This window comes from Fukomys damarensis, unplaced genomic scaffold, assembly GCF_012274545.1.
Source record: "Fukomys damarensis isolate Sample0158 unplaced genomic scaffold, DMR_v1.0_HiC HiC_scaffold_20, whole genome shotgun sequence".
Classification (NCBI taxonomy): Eukaryota; Metazoa; Chordata; class Mammalia; order Rodentia; family Bathyergidae; genus Fukomys; species Fukomys damarensis.
Window position 1 is genome coordinate 42,512,889 of NW_022900932.1, and position 25,481 is coordinate 42,538,369.

The 25,481-nt window shown below is 41.6% G+C and overlaps 1 protein-coding gene across 5 annotated transcripts in view; it reads right to left on the reverse strand.

Annotated features, from left to right (window-relative positions):
• Nucleotides 1-25,481, reverse strand: part of Myof (myoferlin) — a 142,582-nt gene that overhangs the window by 101,630 nt on the left and 15,471 nt on the right. For all 5 annotated transcript variants that reach the window (XM_010632083.3, XM_010632085.3, XM_010632082.3 and 2 more), the window contains exons 2-5: nt 24,002-24,057; nt 21,382-21,473; nt 8,257-8,365; nt 5,652-5,739 (exon numbers count right to left, since the gene is read on the reverse strand). In XM_010632083.3, coding sequence (XP_010630385.1) covers nt 5,652-5,739; nt 8,257-8,365; nt 21,382-21,473; nt 24,002-24,057 — 345 coding nt within the window. The remainder of the gene's footprint in view (nt 1-5,651; nt 5,740-8,256; nt 8,366-21,381; nt 21,474-24,001; nt 24,058-25,481) is intronic.

Consider the following 25,481-nt stretch of genomic DNA (forward strand, 5'->3'; position numbering starts at 1 on the left):
GATCTGCAGACCATCCTCACCCTCTCTCCATCACCCCCATCTAGCTACACCTTGCCAGCAAGAGACAGCCTGGTGGGGATTTCCAGTAAAGGCAACTCCTAGAAATGGTGACAGAGAAGGAGTTCTTGTCCATAGTCACCACAAGCTTCCTTGTGGTCTGGAATCCAGAACACCCTCCTTGTCAGGAGACCCTTTTATCCACACACTCTCCACCATCCCCGCTAATGCTTTCCATTCCTACCTAGATAAAGAGACCCTTTCTGGAATACCTTATCTGTTTTTCTTTCGGTCAATATTTACTATTTACCCACCACCACCCTGTTTTTGTAGAGCCCTGAAATGCCTCTCTCTGTTTCTCATGATGAAGTCTTGTCAGGTGGTGGGACTGGTCAAGGCAGAATTTTAGTACTTTCAGCCAAAGGTCATTGTAAAGTCAGAACAAAGGGCTAGTACAATATTGTCTTCAGTGTAAATTAAAAAGCACAACACAGAACTGGAAGGAGTAAGTTCTGAAGCATGAATGCACGTGATGTTTTGGGTATAACATGATGACTTGGCTGGAATGTGAAATTATAACTTTTATGTGCTTCTAAAATGTTAGAAGTTAAATAAATAAATAAATAAATAATAGTTTGTGTCTGACTGTAAGCAATTCATCATACCTTCGCCCCAATTCTTGGAAAAATTGCACTCCATGTGCTCAAAGTATGGTTCTGCTACATGGACCAATAGAGGTACCTAGGAAGAGCTTCCAGGCCATGCTGTCAGCCCCTGTCTTTAGGAACTCAAGGCTGTGATCCAGTCTAAAAAGCACTACCCACAAGCCCTGCTGAATATGGGCAATATATACTAACCATGGGAATATGCAATAATTTTCTTGGTCCTCTCTGGAGGTAGTTACGATATTCGGTTCTAGGCTACCATTATTCACATTTACATCTTATCTTCCTACCAACTAGAAACTCCTTGGTGGCCAAACATTGCCTTTCTCACCTCTGTATGTGGCATATACAGGTGTGTTTTGTGAAAGAGATCCAATTTAATTTCAAGTAAAAAGTACCTTGGTGCTCATGGAATGAAATATATTTGAAGTAAGGAAGTCTGGCTATGAATGAGTTTTTGCATTTCTAAAGTTGGACAAAACACAGATTTAACAGATGACTCTTCAAGAATAGATGTGATATTTTTTAAAATAATTCATTCTCGCTGCAGGAATGTAGGTGCTAGTCAAGCTGACTGGCAGCTGGTGAATCAATCACCATGGTAACAAGTTTTCAGGAAATCAAGACTATCGTCAATTTACCCCTCTATCATGAGATTGATCACCACAGTGGTCAATGAAAGGGACATCTTTGACATCCTCACTTTAAATCAAACACCAATGTCCTACATGCTATACCTTTTGTCATCCTACTTAGAAGTGTTTGAAGAAAGAATCCCTTTAAAAAAACAAACCGTTAAGGTGTTAAATTCCTTCATCTATAGTGATTACTAGCTTATTTAATGTGCCATGGTTAATTTTCCTGAAAATCTTCACTTTTGTGTTTTCTCATTAATATTTCACATTTCTCCTTGGTAGAAGCCACTTTGTAAATGGTAACCTTTAAAATCAGTATTACTAGTTCCTGACAGTGGTCTCTCAGGGAGGTGGGACAGTGAAAGATGTCCCTTTCTGTGTTTTATGATGTCTTTTCTGTGATGCTTTCATTTTAGTAATCAAAATTCTTTTGTAGTCAAAGAAAAATAAGAAAGCTAAAATTTCAAACATTTGAAAACATGAAGGAGGAAGCAGACATTTCTTTAATATAAAGTAGTAAATTTTCTGAGTCAATCAAAGGGAAAAGAATAAATTCTGGGCCAGATACCCTATCTGTATCTTTAAGGCATGCAATAGCAAGAGATACAACTGTCTTGCTTTACTTCTTTGTTTTGTAATTATTGGTCTTATGTTCCCCCAAACAATCTTCTTCTTCTCCTTCTCTTATTTATTTATTTATGTGTGTGTCATTTTTAGCATGGATTTGGTCCTCAAAGCAAAGTTTCTTTTTATCCGAATATGATGCCAGTCTTCAGAATATCACCCAGCCTTGGTGAACATTCATATTACAGAACAAAGAGCATTTCCAGATCAAAGAACCCTATTTGGCTTTTGTTTTGTTTTTGGTACCTGGGATTAAACTCAGACCTTGAGCTTGCGAGGCAGGCAGTGGCACCACTGAGCTAAATCCCTGACCCTTTATTTATTTTTTTTAATCAAGAAATTTTATTTTGTCATCTCACACTTAGAACTTACATCTCCCAGCAGATATAGCCAGTTAATTTGCATGCCAGCAGTTGGTAGCATTCTTTGTTTGAAATCCAGATTCAAGGAACGATAACTTTAGTTCATTTCTTTCTCAGGCCACTAGTAGCAGGGATTCTAAGAATTTCGAAGGAAGGCCTTGGCTGCGCTTGCCCAGTGCCTGTCGCGGTGCCTGCTGGGAGTCAGCCGGGGCAGACTCTCTGGTCCACAGTGTGGCTGCTACATTAGGCTCCAAGGCTGACACCGTTCCAATCAGGGAGAAGGAGCTTGGGCAAAGGGAGCCTCGGGGGGCAAGGTTTTCTCCCCAGTGGAATTAAATGTTTAAGATTGGTGCTTTGCCAATTCTGAGGAGGCAGAAATTTGCTCCAGGGAAGTCATGATTGTGATACTAGTTTCTGGGTTTGGGCTCATAATTATGAGTCCAACTCGGAGAACCCAAGATCCCCCCACTCTGCTTCTAAATAGCTGAATAAACTGCTGTTCTCAAAAACCTTATGCTCCACGGAGACAAAATAGTTTTAAAGATGTTTATAACAAGCATGTCTCAATCTGGCTCTGAGCCAAACCAGTTCATTGTTTTCTCAAAGCTCTGCTTTTTAGAAGAAACAATCTAAATGTCATAAAACTGTGTTACTTGATTAGCTCTGTTTAGACAATCTAGAATTGTTTTTATAATAGCAGCAACAACAATAATAATAAATATAGTAGCCGCCACTAATATAGACACTGCTGTGTGCCAGGCACTGTGATACTTTCTATACAATTTTGCTCTCAATCTTTACAACAACTTTATGATGTAACTGCTGCTACCTTCTTGCTTTCCAGTAGAAAGCTGAGATTCACAGTGGTTAAGTGTCTTACTTAAGATCACAGCTAACTAACGATAGGCACAGAATCCAACCAAGACCCAAGACCTTCTTTTTGATCCATAATGTTACATCTTCAGGTTAAAAGAGTCTTGTCATAAAACTAGGCCTGAAAGTTCCTCTAGTGCAGGAGCTATGTCCTAAAGCACTTTTCACCCCCAACACTATAGCATCTAGTATTGACACCCAAGAAATCCCATCAACCCATTTTTTTAACTCCATATATGCTTGTATGGAGTGACCCAACCTTTACAAGTTTCTTCTTCTTCTTCTTCTTCTTTTTTTTTGGTTTTTTGAGGCAGGGTCTCACTATGTAGTTGAGACTGACCTGGAACTCAATATGTAGCCCAGGCTGGTCTCAAACTCACAGTGATCCTCCTGCCTTAGCCTCCCGAGTGCTGGGATTACAGGCGTGCACCACCATGCCCGGCTAAATTTATTCTTCTTATTTGACTGCACCACAGTGTTATTTTTTCCCTAAAGACTTGGCTGAAGGCCAACACAGAGACCCACTTAATATTTTGGCTCTTGAAGTAGAATAAACTTAATGAGACTAACTCTTTACTTCAGTGTACAGGTTAAATACTGTCCCTCCAAAATTCATGCCATCGAGAACCTCTTAGTATAAATTATTCCAAACCAGAGTCTTTGTAGTCAAGTGAAGGTGAGGTCATACTAGACTGGGGTGGGCCTTAATGTGGTGACTATTTTCCTTAAAACAAGTGGGAAGTTTGGATACAGGCACATGCAGAGAGAATAGTATGCGACAACAAAGACAGAGATTGGAGCACTGCATTTACAAGCCAAGGGATGCCGTGGGTGGCTGGCAACACCAGAAGGTAGGAGAGAGACTTGGAACAGATTATCCCTCAGAGTCTCCAGAATGAACTAGTCCTGCTGAGACCTCTATTTCAGACTTCCAGGTTCCAGAGCTGTGAGATAACACTTTTCCATTGTTTAAGCCACCCAGTTTGTGGTACAGCAGCAGGGTCCAGCTTAGGGAAATTGCCAGTGCTCTGAAGTGTCACCTGATCTTCCCATTGAGTGGCTACTCCAGAGGGCCCACCAGGTGGGGCTGCACCAATGGTGCCTTAAGATGCCACTGTTCTTCCTGGAGAGAACAGTTATCAGCAGAGATACAAAAAGAAAATGGGCAGGTGGCTCAGTTCCACACCTGCTAGTGTTCTGTGCAGTACTAGACTGGTCTGCTGTATTTTATGTTATTCCTGCTGTGGATGCAAAGCAAGCCATAGATATTCTTGTACCACCCCATGGATCAGGCAGGGTCACGTTTCCAAGCACCCTGCAGCATGTTTATGGTGCCTCTAGGCACAGGGAAACATGCAGACCACATGGTTGATACGCTAGGACTGAGCCGAGCCCAACTGTCACGAAGTAAGAGGAGGCCACCACTTGGACGAGAAATGGGCCAGAACAGTAAGACTAGGTGGACAAGCTGGAGCAGTTGCTGGACTGAGGCTAAGGAGAAATAAGACGTCAGGCAGAAAGCGGTAGAGACGTGGTCAGTCAGGTGAGAAGGAAGGGCCGGTAATGAGGAGCCCACATAGGCAGCCGGAGAGCCTAGATCAAAGCAAGAGAAACAGGAAGAAGACAGGACCCCACAGCTGAGCCTGCCAGGAATAAGTGCCAATGGCTCCTCCTACAGACGGAATTCCAAGGCAGCAGGTAAGTGTGGCAGGATGAGGGGTTCCTCTTTTCTTGGGAAACAGGCCAAGCCTGGGGTAAAAGAAACAGCATTTGGTGACCCATCTCAGGGCAGAAGGGTCAAAGACATTCAGCGTGACACCACCCTGGAAAAACATTTAGTGAGGATCAAACTCAGCTTTATGAAAGACTCTCTTATAGATTTTCTTTCCATGTGGGGATTAAAGCCCTCCCATCCCCTGCCAGCATCTACCCCATCGAGATCACCTGATGGACCTAAATGACTCACCCACATGAGAGACCCAGGAGAATAAGTGGGTTATTTTGAAGGAAACCCATTGGTCAGGGACAGGGAGGGAGTAAGGACCAAAGGAGAAAGAGGGGGAAAGAGGATCAAGTCCAAGGTCACTGACTATGACACTGGTATCTGAGAGTACAGCCTAGTGGTCACACATTTTGGAAGTAAGAAAACACAGAGAAAAACAGAAGGGCCACTCCATGACCCTCATAACCTGGACATTGGCTGTAGTAGCTATGAAGCTAAAGCAAGGCCATGCTTGGGATATTCTTTTGGAGCCTGTGAGTGTTTCAGGGCTCACTGTGGGGTTGTTTAGTAAAGGCCTCTTTCACTTTCCCCTCTACCATGAAGGACACTTCCCAAGCAATTGCAATGTCCCAGTTCATACTGTTCTACCTGCCTTACAGAGCCCTTCCATGGACAGAGAGCAACTAATGGCGTAATAACCTGGTCAGACCTCACTGGGAAGTCCACTTGGGTGTCCTAAGGCTGGGCTGGGCCTTCAGTAGAGTCAGCTTACCTTCTATTCCTGGCACATCTGTCCCACTTGTGTCATTTGGATGTGGAGCTGAAGGCGGCTCATAGCCAATCACCAAGTCAATAGTGGCCTGGGTAGAAATAAATTGTTGTAGAAAGCATTAATGTGGGGAATAGGAATATTACAGACGCAACGCAAAGTATTTCAACAGGAACTTAGAAGGGACGAACACAGAAGTAGAAAAGTGAGACTAGACAGTGGAAGACTGAAGACAAGTGCTGGACCGTGTCTGTCTCCCCACAAGGGAGTCATGGAGGAGCTACGTGGGCCAGGACACAAAGTGAATCATGGCTAGGAGGCAAGTGATAGGAGTTCAGTAACAAGCAAGTGGTAACTTGTAACTTGCCTCTGTCCTCATTGCCTCTTCTTACAAAACTATGATTACAGGTGCTTGTTTTAAATGATTTATTTATTTGTTGATTATAATTGCTGAGCGGTTTTTTTTCACGTTTTTCTCTAAAAAAATTTAACAAAAAAATGTACGTAGTACTGATTTATAAAATACAATTAAAAAAGAGAAAGCAAAGCTGATTAAAGAAGAAATAAATATGCAAATCAGAAAATTAACATAAGTGCCCCACATCTTGCATATATCATAATCCCAAGATGCTTAGGTGCCAAAGGGAAAATGGAAGCAGAAATTCTTATGAAATCTTTGTTACCAGGAAGAAGGAAGCATATTAGTTCCTTACAAGTGATAAAGACATTCTTATTTACAAAATTTTAGATAAACTTTTCACTTGGGATATTATTTTAGGACAGAAGTGTTTTTTAACATATGTTGCAAACCAATACAATTTGGAAACAGTTTGCTAGGAAAAATCAGCAAGAATTGCTAACTTGTTTTGGCCAAATACATCCCCACATCCACCATTTATTACAACTGCTTCATAAGAGATGAACATTTTAATATCAAAAATGAGAAAAGACAAACCTCAAAGAGTCCTTTGCAAGTAAGGATGGCATGTATGTAACCCCCCCACACCACATTAACTGATAAAATACGGGACATACTATTTAGGATATGCTTAGACTAAAAATTGATATATTGTTTACCTGAAATTTAAATTTAAATGGGCATCTTATACTTTCATCTGCTACTTTTGCCACATCTGGTCACCGCTAACATGTACACACAGAGAGACACACACGTACTGCAGTACCCCTGTTTTATTTCGTTTGTCTGCTCACCAGTGAATACTCCCTCGTGGATGAGCACAGTGGGTGGCTGACTTAGAACTGCAGCTCTGGGAGACAGTGACCAGATAAGTATCCCCATCCACAGTGCCATAGCAAATAAAGAACCATAAGAGCAGCATCTTATGGCTGACTGCCAAAGACCAAGGCTACAGCATGAAGGCCAAATGCAAGGAGCAGTGAGGGGCTCAGCTGCTAAATTTAGTCTGACAAACAAACTTCTGAAGCCTAGAAGAGCTCATAGATAGCTCGTCTTTGGGACAGTGGTTTTCATGCACTGTGTGCAAGAAACGTCAAGGAACCCTACAGGGTGGGGCGAATTTCAGGGGTCAGAGCCTGGGGCCTTTACTTTCCTCGGGGCATTCAGTAACAAGGCCTCTGCCACTTTAGACTTCAACATGTGCTTTCTTCTACACTTTACAAAAGTGGTAATCAGAAAAATTACTTACAACCCATCTTTTCTCAGTATCATTTCTCTCATTCAGGTTTGGGGTAGATAATAAATGACATTTTAAATTTGTTATAATCAGCACTGATTCATAGCAAATTGATAGTTTTAGAGACTAGCTCAGTGAAATTGGTGTTCCCTCCATGATATAGAAGCCTAATTTTACAAAAGTGGTAATCAGAAAAATTACTTACAACCCATCTTTTCTCAGTATCATTTCTCTCATTCAGGTTTGGGGTAGATAATAAATGACATTTTAAATTTGTTATAATCAGCACTGATTCATAGCAAATTGATAGTTTTAGAGACTAGCTCAGTGAAATTGGTGTTCCCTCCATGATATGGAGAAGCCTAACCTGTGTTCTTGTTAGGGATGTCCTTTCTTAATATATGTTTTTCACCCTTTGCCCAGGCTCTGAAGCAGCTAAAAGTTGTGTGCCAAACATGGTAACTTCATAAGGGTTTGTTGATAGTCATACAAAATCTGGACTTCAGAAGCTTGAGTTGGATTTTCAAAAAGCACATTTGAACTCTGATCTTAGATCAGATAATATATATTTATATATAGATATTGTGAACAGAAAACATTAACTTGCCAATGCAATGATAAAGATATAATATTAATATCTTGACATACAAAATAATTCTCATGAAGGAGCGCCTAATTCACAGAGCTAAACACAGATATTAATCCCCACATGGATAAGCACAGAGCTACATCGAGGGGTTCTGCTCACTCTATAAAATTCTATAATAGAAAAGCAAATTTCACATTTGCTAGATCTGTGACTGGAAGTATAGAATAAGGCCTGTATCATGTACATAGACTCATCTATATGAAATCTAGATTTCTGTTTTTTATGCAGTGAGCTAATTAGCAGTCCAAACTCTTTTCTAAATGAACTTTTGCTTAACCATCTCTCTTCAATATCATTTCCTTACTCCAGTGTCTTGTCCCTTCTCGTTTAGCAGGGAGATGAGTTTGTAGGGCAGTGATCTACTCTGGTTGCCAGTGAGATCCTTCAGGGCAACAGTCGCAGTGCCAATTAATCTGCAGGAGAAACAGAAAACATAGATGCCTAAGTGAGGGACCTGGTCCATCATCTTGCAGGCCCTCCCCGTACCATGGCATTCATCTGTTACCATTAACGTCACTAGCAACAAACAGCTCATGGGCTGAGGTATTCTGGCAGTAAACATGAAATGCCTGCCACTACTTCTTCATGATAGGTAGTCATTCCAAGAGTTAAACGATAATGCCTATGCAGTCCAACTATCATGAATGCCAGAAGGAAAGACTGGAGCTCCCCCCACCCCCCTCCACCCGCCACACCACAGAATCCAAGCACAGAGAAACATAAGACAAAACTCGGAAAGAATTGCATTTTCCACAATGGAAATTTTTAAAGGACTCATAAAATTTCAACCTTTAAAAAAATCCTCCCAAGGAGACCTTCTCAAAGTATCTGTCTACTTTAAGAATAGGTAATTAGATTATTGATGGGGCTAACTTCCTCCCCGCATATATTCTGATTCAAACTAAAATGTGTGTACTGTTCCTTTTCTCAGACCCTGGAGTTACACCATATCTATACCACTTGCCCACCTGGGAAATGATCAAAAAATATTTCCAAACACTTATCTCCAGGGGAGATGCTCAACATAAGAATGTAATCCATGAAAAACAGTCTGTAACTTGGGGGATGGAACATGAAACATGAATTAGAGCAGGGGAATGGAAGAAGTTCTCTTCCTGAAATGCAATCAGAAAGGCGGAAAAGCCCAGGGGCTGCTTTCTTCTCAGCAGGGACAGTGAAAAGGAGCAGAAAAATAGTAAGTATGTATATTATTTATATCTTGCCTACAGTTACAGCCACTTATACTAACATGGAGCAAATGTGATAGAACAGAAAATTGTTAGCATTAAAATGGGAAACTAAGCATCAAACCCTTAAAGTCAAAAAAGAGATTATTTACAGTATATCAAAATAACCACAGTGAGGAAACTATATATAACCTGAGCTCTGGGGCAAAAAAAAAAAAAAAAAAATTGGGAAAAAAAAAAAAAAAAAAAAAAATCAGGAAGGTTCATTTTGTGGAGAAATTATTTTATCTAGAGACTTAGAGTTTCTTTAAAAATCAGGAAAAGCTGATGTCAATGTGGACCTGTGATTTTAAAGTGCTAGTCTATATTCATATTCTTCCCCCAACTCAGAAATAGTACTAGATGATAGAACTGGAGTCTACAGTCCGAGCACAAATGTCAGTGACTGCTCTGTGAATAGATATATTGCACAAGACCAGAAAATTGTGGGAGCACCCTGTTTCACCCCGTTTACCTCGTGATATGGATGGTTTGCATATGATTTCTTGGAAGAGTGCAATTCTCATACAGAGTACTGCACACAATGCCCCCACCATGACAGAGTCTCAGTTTTCCAAATATCATAATCAGTCTGTAGTTGGCAACAGGAAATAAAAAATTGCCTCCAAACAATGACTTAACTTTTCACCCCTTTCAGGTCAATACAACAATTAGATCTACCAGTCAATGCTGAAAACTGATGGGAATTTTACAGAACGTTGTTTAGACAATTATGTTCATATAGTACATATTAGAATATTTTCCTACTGTGTTAGATTTCTCTCCCTCTAACATGTTGAGGACAGGGTTTTATATGTCATTCCATCTCTAGTCTTCAACATAAGGCAAGAGCTCTAACATTTCCCCACATCTCCCTTAGCCCACAGAATGCCTCAGCAAAATTTCTAACTATATCTTAAAAACAGAATGGTTAGATATGGGGTTCACTAATGGAGATTAAAGAACAAAATGTGAAAAGTGTTTTTTTTAAAGTAATCTGACTGGTGCTAAATTCAAAATGAGATCCTCCTTTTGAAAGACATGGAAATACATGAAACTTTATGCCTCATAGTTCCATGATTCATAGCCTAACTCTGACTAGGATAATGACATTGTACATCTAAACTAATTTGTTTTTGCTAAAGTCGGAGCCTCTATCTGCAGTAAATAAATCTTAGAATAACCAGTGTACCGTGCTGAGACAATGTGGACATGTGAAGAGGCCTGACCAGCATTTCTCAATCTCTTCAATACTGAACATTGTGATCTCATTAATTTTTCCGTTGTGAGGGGCTGCCCTGTGCTTTGCCAGAGGCTCAGCAGCATCTTGGTCTCTCCTCACTGGATGCCCATAGCAGCTGTAATCACTGAACACATCTCCACACACTGCCAGTTATCTGCCCCAGCTTGAGGCCGGTTCCTATTCCAGCCCTAACCCTATGTCCTTCCTTTGAGGCCTTGTCTATGTAACCCAACTCTGTGAGTCTGCTTCAATATTAGCAAACGAATGGAATTAAATAATTCCACAGACCCTTTTCACTCTAAAGTTCTGCTTCTAAGCTTGCACATGTACTATTTTCTATATATGTCTATTTTATAAAATTTTTGTATTAAATATTTTTTCTTAAATGTATTGCTCTACCTTATGGGAATAGATATCTAGAACAGGCCTGTATTGGAAAATCCAAAATGATAGGGGGGGTTTTGCCTTCAAGGGTATTGGCCTATGAGTCAAGGATCAGAATTAATTCATGCAAATACCTGGGGAAAGGTTGGGCCACTGCATGAGTGTTATATCACGCAGTAGGGAATGGTGGGGTTTGAGGATAACTGCCTAAAACACAAAGCCCATCTGCTCACCTTTTATGGTCTTGAATGGTTTTACAACATTTATTTAAGAGAGAGAGAGAGAGAGAGAGTGAGCTATAAAGTCTAACCTCAGTTTCTTCTTTTAGAAACCTTTAGTCCTATTCCTAAGATTTACTTTCTCATCATAAAATTCTGATGCTTTTGCTAGTGGGAGACATATCGAAGACGACATGATTTTTTTCTCCCGAAGTAAAAACAGTGTTGAGATGATTACAATACCACTGTTATTTAGAGAGAGAGAGAGAGAGAGTGAGCTATAAAGTCTAACCTCAGTTTCTTCTTTTAGAAACCTTTAGTCCTATTCCTAAGATTTACTTTCTCATCATAAAATTCTGATGCTTTTGCTAGTGGGAGACATATCGAAGACGACATGATTTTTTTCTCCCGAAGTAAAAACAGTGTTGAGATGATTACAATACCACTGTTATTTTTACAACTAGATTGAGTTAAGGAAAAATGGAAACAGTTAACAACTTTTAAGAGTTTTTAAGAGCTGAGTAGAAGGAAGCTTGGCCTGTGGATAAGTGAGCTCCGTAGTGACTCCCAGGCCTTCCTGGCCTGGCCTGGCCTGTTTTCTGTGATGTTGCCTGGATACAGAACACTGCAATAACTGGGGATGATGACTTGGCCTCCTACACAGGACATCAGAACAGCTCAGTGAGACCACAAGACAATTTCTTTTGAAATTTTCCTTTCATATTACTAATGCTACAGATAGCCCAAAATGACAGTGTGACAGTAACAGGGAAACTCTACCCTGTGTTTCATGGAAAAATAAGTCTCCCCTTGGAATCCACCCAACACCAAAACAGATGAGCCACAGTCTCAGAAGAAAACTATATTGAAAGTATCACAAGGGCCTTTGGCTTCCCTGCCCTGCTTGAGAAATTAAGTAGCTGCACATGTATTTTAAAATGAAAAAACAAAAACCAGTCATGGCCCTTTATTTTTTCAGTCAGTGAATGTTACACAGCTCTGAGCTAGGTATCTACGTGACAAAGAACTACTAAGCAGGACAGATGTTTACTTTACAGATGTTATGACTGGGGTAATAAGAGTTTAACTATAAACTAGTCAGTTTAGATATGCAAGTATCAGTTAAGAATCTCTAACTACTTTGTTTGACTTAAAATGGATAGAATGTAGTTTTTTTGTTTTTTGTTTTGTTTTGTTTTTAAAAAGGAATATAAAATGTTCTCTCTCTCTGTTAGCACTGGTGCCCTGTTAACAGCCACATGCCTCTGTGGTGAGTAAGGGCTTTGCTGCTGGGTTCTTAAGCAGGGGAGCTTGCGTCTATGCAGCCAGGACACAGCCCACATGGATTACTGGATGAGGGCTTCTGGAAATTCCTCCAGGAAAGAGACAAAAATATGTTGGAGGCTGGAAAATAAGTCACATGTCACACTGTTTCTGCCTCTGGGGACTGTAGCAGAGTCTCCATGACCATCCTTAGGGGAAAACAATCTGCATCTGGGCTTCTATGAGATCCCCAGTGAAGGCCCTGAAAAGATCATGACTTCCTGTCCCTTGAAGCACAGGGATGATCCCTTAGCTGGCTGAGCATGTCATTTGGGCCAGCCTCGAATGGTCACGGGCTTCCCAGGTTGGGACCCATCTCCCTTCCCCACGACAATCCCTTCTTTGGGCAGGTATCCATCGCCTTCCTCCGTGCCAAGAGAGGCAGTGGCAGCTGACAAATATTCTTTGCTCACCCGAAGGTTAGTTAGCCTCTTGAACCTTCTCTTAGGTAAATTATGTACTTCCTTATAAAGCCCAGTTTTAACAAAGAGCCCAGCTAAATTTAGCAAGACACATTCCCCTCATATCTAATCACCTTTCATATCTGATCGGATTCCTCATCCAGCAGCAGAGGTACAACCACACTGGCCTGCCTTCAGCAAGAATCCTGCTAGGTCTGTTTGGTCAGAAACCTCCTTACCCTCCTAGGAATTTTCCATCCACTGATTCCCACTCTGCTCCATGGCTATGGAGCATGTGTGATGGGCATGTGATGTTTAGGCCCATTTTTCCCCCACTATAAGACCAGATTGCAGAGATTCCTCTACCTATGGCACTGGTGCTGGATAAAGTCTTTCTTGTCATGCTTTAGCAATTATCACTGAATATATTTTTCTTTAACCCACCATGACAGCAGGTCACATTATAGGAATCCCTGGCTGCCGTAAAGTCCCTCAAAGGGTGCTCCTCAGTTCTCCCATCCACTTGCACTCCCAGGATTCCCAATCTGCCCACCCTCACTCGGCCTCTGGATTATCTCCCAAGCTGCTCTTTGGAATGTGCCTCCCAGGAGCTCCCTGCAGCAGAATAACTGGAGTGTGCAGATTCCCAGGACACCCTGAGTCAGACTTTTTCTTCAGTTAGCTCCTATACCCAGGAAGTGTAAGAAACAATGGTCTGGAACAATGACTCTCAACGGAAGTTTGGGGAGGGTGGAGGCTGGATGCGGGGCTGGGGTAGGGAGGCTGACAAAACAGAACCGGGGAAGAGGAGCACAGACGGAGTTCTAAAAAATGTGCAATACAATGATACAAGTTCACACCTGTGAAGTGTGCAGAGAAATCTAATTTTCTAATGGAACAGACTGTAGTCCATAAAACTCCACATGCATCTCCTCAGCAGGCCTGCCACCCTGTGCCCTTTCCATCTTCCCCTTCTCATTCCATTTAAGCATTGTCTGAGGCTTGTTTCCTATTCAACCAAAGGTGTCATGGGCTTTTAAAAGCAGAGCAATGAGCCAGGTATATGCACACTTGTAATCTCAGCACTTTGGAAGGCTGAGGCAGGAGGATTGTGAGTTAGACCCTAGGTTAAGCAAGTTAACAAATTAGCCAGACAATATCTACAATAACGACAGTTGGGCTGGGGGTGTATCCCAGTGTGAAGGCCCTGTACTCAATCCCCAGCACCACCAGCACCAAACCAAACCTAACTAAACCTAACCAACAAAAACCCTACCACCAATAACAGAGTAACACTGGTCCTCAATGGTATTCCAAACCTGCAGTACACAAGCTTCCCCTGTGCTTTTAGACACACCGAAGTCTGTGGTGCTGTTTGCCCCCTCTTCGAGCAGTGTCTACTCTCTTTTCCAAGCCCCTTCTGCCACAAACAGCACCCCTTCACCACTTGGAAGAGCTCCATTAAAGTCCTCCCTGTAGTGAGGCATCTGTTTCTCTGTGGCTGTAGGGGCTGGTAACTAGCTCATCGGCTGGCAGATGAAAGACAATATAACTTCATGAATAAAATGACTATAATCCACTATTTTGCTATTTTCACCTGACCGATTCTCCTATTCACTCAGTGCTCAAGAGTCTGAAACCATGCTTGCCGGCTCTGACGAATCAGTGGAATTCCCAGGCTCTGGCTCTGATTCCCTCAACCATTAGAATCAAAGTAATAGTTTCTCATTCATTCATTCATGCATGCATGCATGCACTTGAACCTTATACATAGTGATTAAGAACCTGGAGAACTGATTAATTTGGACTTGTCCTACAGGCTGTGTAGCTTCTCAGAGCCTCAGTTTCCTAGTCTGTAAACAGGCCCAGTAACTGCTGCTACCTAATAGGATTGTTGTAGGGATTAAAAGGATGGTGTGACACCTTTAAAAATCACCTTTTGAGTTTGAGGCCAGCCAAGGCTACATAGTGATTTGAAGGCCATCCTGAACTACATAGCAAGACCCTGTGTCATAAATAAATAAGTAAATATCACCTTTTATTATGATTTCAGGCACCACTCTAGCAGCGAATATACTGGCCTCCCCAAGAAGTCTCATTAGACCTCTCCAGCATCCAGAAACAGCTCTAAAAGACTCTGATCTTTTCAAAGGTTTATTCCTCTGCTGAAAATATGGAACTGTAAGAAGTCAGAACTGTTCTGCTGCACAGTGACATCTACTTCCGGTTCAGGTTTTCATATAGGTTGGGGAGCCACTGGAGTTAGAAAAGCCTGTGCAGCAGTAACTCAGTAATCAGACCCAGAGAAGAAGGGAGGCCTAAACCAATCCCAGCATGGACTCTAAGAACTAAGAGAAATAACAATATTAAGAGACACAGAGCAGAGAAAGAAAGGCACACAGAGAGATGCAGACAGAAGGACACAGAGATAGAGACAGAAAAAGGCAGAGAGAGAGAGAGAGAGAGAGAGAGAGAGAGAGAGAGAGAGAACAAACCTTGGAAGGTCTGGGTACTATGCATGAGGGTTTAAATATACTTATCATGTTGTACATGCTTTCACTTAAAAAGCTGAGTGACTGTAAGCAATTTGGTAAAACTTTTTAAGCCACATTTTCCTCATCTGTCAGTGGAGGATATAACTGTCTGACTTGGGGTTGTTATAAAGATTAAATACAGTTATGTGTTGAATACTTTTTGCACAAGCTCTGTGAGCAGTAAACCCACCAAAGACATTAGCTATTATGTTCTTTTTCAGGAAATTAATGTTCCTATAATTTGCTCCCTTGTCTAGCATTTATTGAGGAAGTATTCCAGTTCCTGTTACAAAGATTAAGAAGCTTGCCAAGTAAGTGGTGGAAACAAAATCTCTATTAATCTTCTGATCATACACCTAGACCCTGGCTCACAACTCTTATGCAAGAACATGATAACTTTCTTTTGAGTATACCATTAGGGTTTCTGCTACCTCCTTCTGATGCACAAAATCGATGCCTTACACAGGGATGTATATGAGATGCTGTCGCTAACTTTGCTTGGCATTTGTGTGGGGTGCGTGATGATGATTTTGCATGTAGATGCACAAACTTGGACAGGAAAGAATACTAGAAATGCAAGATCTTAGAGATAATTATGGTCATTCTACCTCAGACATTGTAATTTTCATCTCTAGTAGTTCAATTTAGATCTTTTTTTATATCATCCATGACTCTACTTAACAAGTTCCAGCACTTCCCTACTTTCTTGATGCTATAGATATAACTATAGTACCTATTTTACTGTCCACATCTACTAATAATACCTTTTATACCATTTCTGGGTCAGTTTTTATTGAGTCACTTCACATTACTGAGGTAAGAGCCTTCCCTGTGATTTACTTGGTTTGGGGGGAACATAAACTACTCGCAGCCTCATGTGAGTGCTGGAGTCTCTACTGTCTATCTCCTTTGGGAAGCTCTCTCCCCTGCATCAAATCACACTCAGTTAAAGAGTCAAAGGAAGCCAGGGGTGGTGGCGCACACCTGTAACTTCAGCATTTGGGAGGCTGAGGCAGGAATATCACCTTGACTTCGAGGCCAGCCTAGGCTACATAGTTAGTTCAAGGCCATAGTGAGAACCTCTCTCTCTAAAAAAAAAAAAGTCAAGGGAACTCTAAAATCTCTGGATGTTTTCTAACTCTGTCCTTTTTCTGGCTTTGAGTCTCTTTCTGTCTCTGGGCCTGTGTCTCTCTCCGTTTCTTTCTTTCTCTCCCTTCCACATCTCTGGTAGCTCTCTCCTCATGATCCAAGAGCCACCTTGGCCCTTGGTATGTTTAGACCCTCCACCCACATCTCTCCAACCCTGGAAGACAAGCAGGATCTGCCTATGACCCTCTCCAGGCAGAGACTGCAGGCACTCAGCTGATGCTCACCCAGCAGACAGAGTCTCCAGGCAGCCTTGTGTGACTGCGGAATCACCTCTTTTGCCACCATGCTTTACTGCCTTGTTAGGTGCTCAGTCTTAAGTTCCATGTCTGTCTGTGAAAGGGCGTGAGCTTGTGAGAAGCATCGTTTCTCTTGGATTCTGAGCCCTCTACATCCTGAGCCTTTTGCAGTTGAAGTCCAGTCTGGAATCACAGAACTGTTCCAGACAGCCGAGGTGAACAGTCCACACGAATGGCCCATTACTAGTAGGCTAACAGGACTGCCACAAGGTGATCTGCACATGTTAAATGTCATTCACGTAGTAACATCACACTCACTTGCTCACTTATGGAGAGTGACTGTGCCAGGCACTGTGCTCGGTGTTGGTGGTCCAGTACTGAGTAAGACAGGAGGGAAGATGGATAAGTACCTAGATAAAAACGCTGCCCATAGTGGTGAATGTTGAGCTACCTTCATCAGAGCAACACACACGTCAAGCTCTTAGGCTCAGCCTTCACATCTGCCTACAGTCATAGACCCTGTCCACCATTCTTAGCCTTATGAGAGCTTTGTAACCAGAGAGGCTCTGAAGAAATCAAGCAATGCAGTGAGACAGAGAGTGGCTGGAGAAGCTGCTATATCTGGATGATCAGAGATGCTGTGGCCAATGTAAGATTTTACATCTCTGGCAGTTCAAGACAAAGCACACACGTGCAGAGGGAGCAGCAGATGCAGAAGTCCTACTTGGTGTCCCTTTTTCTCACCAGGCTTGTTTGCTGTGCACACAAATCTGAAAACCTATGATACCCCTATTTCCTATACATCCGGGCTTCTGAAGGCTGTTCTTCCTTAGGAACTCAAGTGGAGGACAGCAGGGCCACGCTCAGCTGTCATGGTTCCAGACGCAACCTCTCCAAACTTCGAGCCTTCTCTCCACCTCCCAAGGTCCCGGTGAAAGAGTGCAGAGCTGCGTACATAATACTGACTACGATACGTGCTTACTGCGTGACCTTGAACAGATTTCTAAACCTCTCCGCGGAAAAAGAGGCCTGCTCCTCTCAGTGTCTGTGAGGATATAGTGGGATAAGGAGAGCAAAGGCTGAGCACAGCCCTCGGCCCCTGCTAGGTCCCGAGCGATAGCGACTGCTGCTGAGAAAATTCTTCTACACTGACATCTCAAGCTAAAAATACCATTCCGCGCGCGTCGCGTGACCTAGAGGCCGCTCTGCTCTTCCATCACCCTCCTATGCTCTGGGTGACTGACGGATGAAGGCGAAGAGGGGAAAGGCTGCGAGCAACCCAAATCAGTCCCAGGCAGGAAGAGGGACGCTGCGGTTAGGACCGCCCGGGCCACTCCGCGGGGCGTGGCCACGGCTCAAAGGCCAACCCAGGCCACTGTTTGCTGACAGGCCTGGGACGGAGAGGAGCAGACAGAGCAGGGTTCACACTGCCCGTCTCCGTGGCAACAGGCACGTCCGCCGTCAGGACATTCCCTAACCCGCAGAAAAACCCTCCCTGTGCTTCCAGGTAATGAAGCAGTCCCACACCTGGCCGCCAGCAGATTCCCCCTATCCAGATCTCTAGAGGAAAAGTTAAACAGAAAGTCTGAGGCCCAAAATGTGTAAATACCGAATAGTTTCTCTGGTGTGAGAAACTGAAAGTGTAAATAAGGATCAAAAGGCATATGATAATGTGAGGAAGAAAAGGTCCAAAGGGGAAGGGGAAATAAGAGGGGTTGGAGAAAGGAAAGAAGGGAATGGGCTTCTTATGAGAAAATGAAAAAATGGAACCAAAGTCTTGGTAAATGGGGAGGGGTGGAGGGGTTAAAGGGAGGGCACGGGAATGGGGAAAAAATAAGAACTAAGGTATATCATGTAAAGGTACAAATTTCTGAGGATGAATGTTGTTATATTGTACACCTAAAATGTACCAATAACATTACTTTAAAAAAAGAAAATCTGAGAATCAAATGTACATATATTTCGCTCAAATAAAGAGCTTATTCCCAGATTTTCCCCCCTGAAATGTACAGGTAGTTTAACCAACTGTTTTTCAGCTGATGGAAACAAAACCAAAAGTCATGATTCCCTACTGATGATGAGGAGAAGTGCATCTTAATACAGTAAGGATGCAGGGGTATTATCATAACGCATGCTCACAGTAGAGCTGACTCCAGGTGGGCTACAAGACAGTAAATTACCCTGCAGAGAAATCTATAGGGTGGATTGGTAATCTCTTCATCAAAAATGAAAGTACCTGCCCTGGTGACCCTTCCCTAGAGCCTAGAAGTCCTATTTGGCTCACTCCCTCAGGTAAGTCACTGGCCACATTGCCCATGTTAGGGTTTCTGGGAAGATCACTCAGGAAACTGCTATCAGTAGTACTCCTTCACTCAGGTTAGGTTCTCAGGAAACTCTCTAAATCATGACCTTGGAGTACTGAGCTGCAGGGCAGGGAAATTTTATCAAGAGAGAAAATTAGCAGAGAGTGCAGGCCCAGCTGGTATCCAAATGGAAGCCCTGGGACACAAGGACCCTAGATGCCTTGGAAAAGTCAGGGGGAGGAAGATGGGGAGGGAAGGGAGAGATCAAAAGAGTGATAGCATCATATTCTGCCTAGATTTTATTTGTTTTCTATTATGCTTATATAGTTTCCTGTCATCACACTACCATAGCAACCACCCACAAGCTCATTTGGTTTTTCTGTCTGGCAAGCATCAAAACACCAACTATAACATATCTCAGCAAGATGCCTGGAGCCTCAGATTTGAGAAAGACCTTCTGTAACAGGACTGATCATATTGTCTTTGTTCAGAATTAGAAAGAAAAATGACTATATTCAAACAGACTGCGCATCCACTGTCCTCAGAAGTGCCCATATGAAGGGCTTGAAATATGGTGTGTCTGAATTGAGATGTGCTGTGAGTATAAAGGCATTTCAGATTTCAAAGACTTGCAAATTAAGAAAGACATATAAATTATCTTGATGATTTAAATATATTGATTATATGTTGAAATAACATTTTGAATTTTATGGATTAAAATATTAAGACTAAGTTCATTTGTTTCATTTTGCTAATGTGGCTACTAGAAAAATTTAAGTTGCATATGCACTTTGTACTATATTTGTATTGGAGAGAGCTGGTCTAGAATATCAACAGGGCTTTCATGTGCAGAAAGAGGAAAGCAAAGTAGAGAAAGGACTATTATTAGTGACAATCAAAGGGTACTGTGAGGCTTTACCACTCACTTTCATAGAACTTTTTTTTTTTTTTTTTGGTACCGGGCATCAAACTTGGGTCCTTGCGCTTGCAAGGTAGGCCTTGGAACCACTGAGCTAAATCTCCAGCCCTTCATAGAACTTTGAAATGCAGGAAATAAAATCATCTTCTGTGAATCAGGGTGAGAGAAATAATCATACAATGGCTCAAGGCTGAGATGTGCAATGTAACCTTAAAAGGCTGGTTTGTATACCTTAAGAAAAAAGAAACTACTTCGGTTACAAGGGATACTGATTAGCAACAGAGCATGGAAAAAGGGATCATGAAACCAGTCACAGCACAGCTTAGGGAGTAGATGTCTGTCCAGACTACTCTGACACTGGTAGGCGAAGACTCCAGTGACTGGACTGACCAAATCTTAATGATTAGTAATCATTGAGCTAGTACAGTACCTGGGAACACTATGTAATCATTATGCTAGGACTGTCCCAAGCAAATCAGGGTATATGGTCACCTCAACAAATTCATCCTTGTTTACTGATCTCATTGCAGCCTTCTTATTGTACCAATTAAGACATTCATTTTTAAATGCACTAAACATTACTAAAAAACCGAGATGCTGCTTATAGTTGATGTGGGCTTCTTTCTCTCCCTCAGTATTATTAGCACATTTTATGAACAATAATATCTTACAATCAAGAGCATAGAGTAATCTGGTCTCCCATATGGCATGACCTGAACGAAAGTTCATGGATCTAAAAGTAAGAATATTCACCAGACAATTGTTTTCTAGTGGAAAATAGCAAGTAGGAATTTTGGTTTTAGGCACTAGTCTCTTGGGAGCTTAGTTAGCTTAAATGGTAACTCAAGAATGACTTCTGGCCAGGCGTGGTGGTACATGCCTGTAATCCCAGCACTCAGGAGGTTGAGGCAGGAGGAAGAATGACTTCTGAATCTACAAGACCACTGGGGTGCATTTACCGAGGTTATTCTGTCTCACGGAAATCTGTTTGAAGCCCCGCTAAGTTTTACCTACAGGAAAATCCTCATGTCAGCATGGATACCATCGTGACCCAGGCCCTTTTGAAACTGGAAGGAGCAGTAAAATGGTTTAAATCCAGTGGATTTAAAAGGCAAATGAGACATTAAAATGAAATTGGAGTTGGAAGGTGAACTTTAATGACATGTGTACAGGCCACACATAATCAGAAGAAAAGATACTGGTTGTGCCTACTATAGTGACAGTTCAGATAAACCACTAGAGCCAAGATGTGACTGTGCAGTTAACAAAACTAGTGGTGGTTTGGGGTTTTCAGCTGCTTTGGCATGCTCCAGCTATTGGAAAGAAGTGCTATAGGTGATTAGCTACATCTGATATTAGTTCATAAGGCAATAGGGTCATAGAATTAAAGCACTATTACATTCAAGTATTATTTTATTATAGATGTGTTCTTTAATGAAATAAATGTAGTAAGATAGTATGCAAAATAAGGCAAACCACTGAAAGTAACTTACTTATTTTGTCCAATTGTCTCAAAATCTTTCACAATGATCTCAAGGGAGGATGAGAAGTCCAATGGTATACCCCTCAAGTCAAACTCCAAAATCTGCCCACACAAAACATATGAAAACAGAAAGGCTGTTAGATGGATTCAGGAACATAAGTAAGATTCACCCATGTTGCATGTTGGGACATTACTTTCACCAATGACAGTCTTTGAATTACTCGATTCTATAGTTAGACAGAAATTATTAAATTCTAAACCTGGAGGCAGCTGAGGGTTGTGAGAAAGCAAACCAGACTCAGGCTCCGAGAACACGTGAACAATGCCTGCCTTCTCATTTTCTGGGTTCAGAAAATGACCTATCTGAAGCATTTAAGATAGATCACCAGACCTCTGACTCACAGAGAAATTGACTTAACACCCACCTTAACTGTTGCAAGAATAAAATGAAGTATATCTGTGAAAATGCTTTTCTTCAGTGGGTATTTTAAAATTGTCTGCTCTTCTTAATCACATTACTATCAAACAAAGAAGATGAATAATCTAAGGAAACATTTTCTAAAATGCATCCACCCACTATTTTTCTAAAATGCATCAGCTCACAGTGGATCAAGTTCCACTGTGGTCAATGTTATACTCAACTGACCTTTTCGAGGTTCTCATTTTAATGCAATAAATTGCTTTCTAGTGATAAATGGGAAAAAAAATCACACCACTGATGCCTTCGACTGGCTGGTGAATCGCACCACTGATAAATCAAGCAATGTTTTGAGGATCCTTGCACGGAATGGAAGGAAAATATGCCTTATGACTCACATAAGAACACACTCACCAATCACAGTACATTTGGGGTTGGATTTTTATTCAGACTTGGTCTCAATTATAAAATGGTAGTTGACATAAATAAATTTGCAATTCCCCATACTGGGGTGGGGGGAGAAAAAAGAAACCATACTGGAAACAAAACGGAGTACAAAATGTTGCAGAAGACATTGCCAGCTCGATGAAAGCACATCTCATTGCCAGAGAGAAAGAACATGTCAAAATGACCCCAAACCTGGAGCTATAAAAACATGCAGAATAAATGTACTTTTCTGTGTTTTATTCTTGAAACTCTGTGTCAGATGCTAGGAGTCCACAGTGATCAATCAGTGATGCCTCCCCATTCTTATGCTGTTGGGGTCCAGCTGGCTGGTCTGGGTTCCAGTGAAGTTACAAAACAGTCAATTTCCCTCAAGACCTGCCTGAGACCAGCAGGGCTTTTCAGAGGTGATAAGAAGCTTTTTTTTATCTTCACTTCATTCAGTCTCATTCAAAGGTAAGATTCAGCCCTTATGTTACAGAGATTTGAAACTATTTGAGAGATGAAAGGATTTGCAGTTGGTAGAAGCGAAGTCTTCACAGCCTGATGACTCCATGAAAACGACAAAGATATTAATCACTACCCCTGTCTATAGAGGTTTGACCAACTTTTGTAATAAACAGTGGGACTAATCATCAGCTTTTAAATAATCCTATTTAATGGGAAGATTTAAAATTTTCACTTATGTATCAAATATTAAACACAGAACCACTTATCAAATATAGATATAAAGTCAACAGTTGAGAAAGGTAAGTTTTATCTCATTCTTTGAATAGAACATTACACAATCATTAAAATACTTTTGAATGGAATGATATGGGTATATACTCAGGATGTAACAGTAAGAAAGAGTCAGATAGGAAATTGCATTTGCTATTTTATGCTAGTGTGTATTTCAGGCATCATATGTTATTATTATTCAATAAACATTCACTGATACATAGTAGCTGTGTCTAGAGAATGGGATCAAAATTGATTTGATAGTACTTACCTGAAGTTTTCAAAATTTCTATGTTAAGTATACAACACTTTTATTAATATAAAAAACAAAAAATGTCATTACTCAACTAGAAGTATCATTAATATGGTCTTAATCACATTTGACCATGTGCAAAAGTCATATGGATTTTTTTCTTTTGTTGTTTTGTTTGTTTTGTTTTGTGGGGCTTTCCCCCTTACTACAGATTGAACCCAGGGCCTCACACATGATAAGAAAGTGCTATACCACTGGGCATCTGCTCCAGCCCCAGATTGTTCTTAATGGCGGAGTTTCCCTTTTGACACTCTGAAGATGATCTGACTCTTCCTCTTACTCTACAGATATTCCCTAGATATGCCATAGTAGTGGACCCGGGTCACACAGTGAGCTAGATGAGGTCTGTCTTCCTCCCTGTTGGCCTCGCTCCGCTCAACACACTGCTGCTCTACTGCAGATACTCATTTGAGTCTTTCTCTTCTTGATCTGTTCTGTTCTCTTAGTGGAATAATGAGATGGAGGGGATGGAGTGAAATACAGAAATCCCCTTTTCAAAGAGAAGAGTTACCCTCTGACCCACAGAAGGACAATCAGACAGTTTATCTAATAAAAATAAAGTTGAGCTGGGCATGATGGCACTCGGGAGGTTGAGGCAGGAGGATCTCTGCGAGTTCAAGGCCAGCCTGGGCTACATAGTGAGTTCAAGGGCAGCCTGAACTACAAAGGGAGACCCTACCTCAAAAAACCAAACATAAATAAATAAAAATAAAGTTTCAAAAACAAGGAAGTCACCTCATTCCAGACAGGGTTGAGTTCATTATCAACTTTCTTTGTTTTCCTTTTCTCATCTGCAAATAAAAAATGAGAGATTCAATCAATTAGAGATAAACAGCATGTAAAAGTCATTTACACTTCCAAAGAACATTACCTGAGAGCCTATATTATGTGCCCACATTTTCCCATTTATCAGCCTACACTGAAGACCACCAGAATCCATATTTTTTCCAATAGAATGGCATTTATTGGTCTATAGCATTTTACCCATCCAAGGATTTGCAAGAAGTTAAGAGATGGGATTCAAAATCATGGAAGTGCCTTAATGCTCTGCCCATCTCTTACCCAGGTTGCTCAGGGCCTCTGTGTCTCCAGCTTGCCGCTGAAAGTGCTGCATCTTTGAAGTGTACCTTGAGGTGCTTTGAGGTGCTGGTATACCATCTTATAGATAAGAATACCAAGATTGAGAGGTATGAAATGTGTCTGAGTTCATATGTGACAATAGAGCCCTGATAGAAACCTGGCATTTTATCTCTAAAGCCTACACTGCCTCCAAGTTTGTTAAAACCCAAACACGGTAAAGGTGAAGCTGAACTCTCTCCCAGAGGCCTTGGGCAAAGGAATCAGGAGAGGAACACTATCTAAGATCAGCCCACTTGTTACTCATAGCCCACCTTTCCTGAAGACTCAACATCTTTTGCCCCTGTCTGAGTCTGCGTGGTCCACCTGCCTAAAGGAGCCAAGGAGTTAATCCAGCCTAGCCAGTGCATCAAGTTTCTCTCAAGCAAAGTCCTAAGAGCAGGGCCCTTCTTGGGCCTCTGTATCCAACACTTTCCAAAATAAAAGCCAGTCTTTGAGTACTGAACGCTGTTAAGCATTTGCTCATATCCTTAGAAACAGCGTGTATTTCTGATGTCATTCCCCTTTCACAGTTAAGAAAGCTGAGGAATAATGTATTTAGTCACTTAATTAAAAAGTGGCAGGATGAGGCTTTGAACCCAGGCAGTCTTACTTTGGCAGGCCACACTTTGAACCACACCTCTGTCTTTCTTCCCCTTTGCTGCTGTGGAATGTAGGGGGTAGTGGCTTTTGTTTAACCAAAAGTCACATTGCTTTTGCTCCCAGCTCAGAGCCAGCTGTGGGAATAGCCAGTTCATTCTTCCAAGACCACAGCATAGCAAGGCTATGAGTCATGGCCCTTACTCCACCAAACATTAACTTTTCCACTTGAGTGGGCATCACATAGTCCAACTGGCTTCCGTTTCTATGTTTCCCTTCTGTAGGATGAGGAAAAAAATGGGAATAATGAGTGGCCAGCTCAGGCCAAGGGACCTTACAACTGAGCCTATAGAAATGGTCTACTACACGTGAATTCTTCCACAAGCATTAATCAACTTCTTCATTTTCCCACCCAACAAATATTTTAAAACTGTTGGCAGGCATTGGGCCGGACACTGTGAGAGATACAAAAATATCCATGACATGGTTCCTGCCTTCA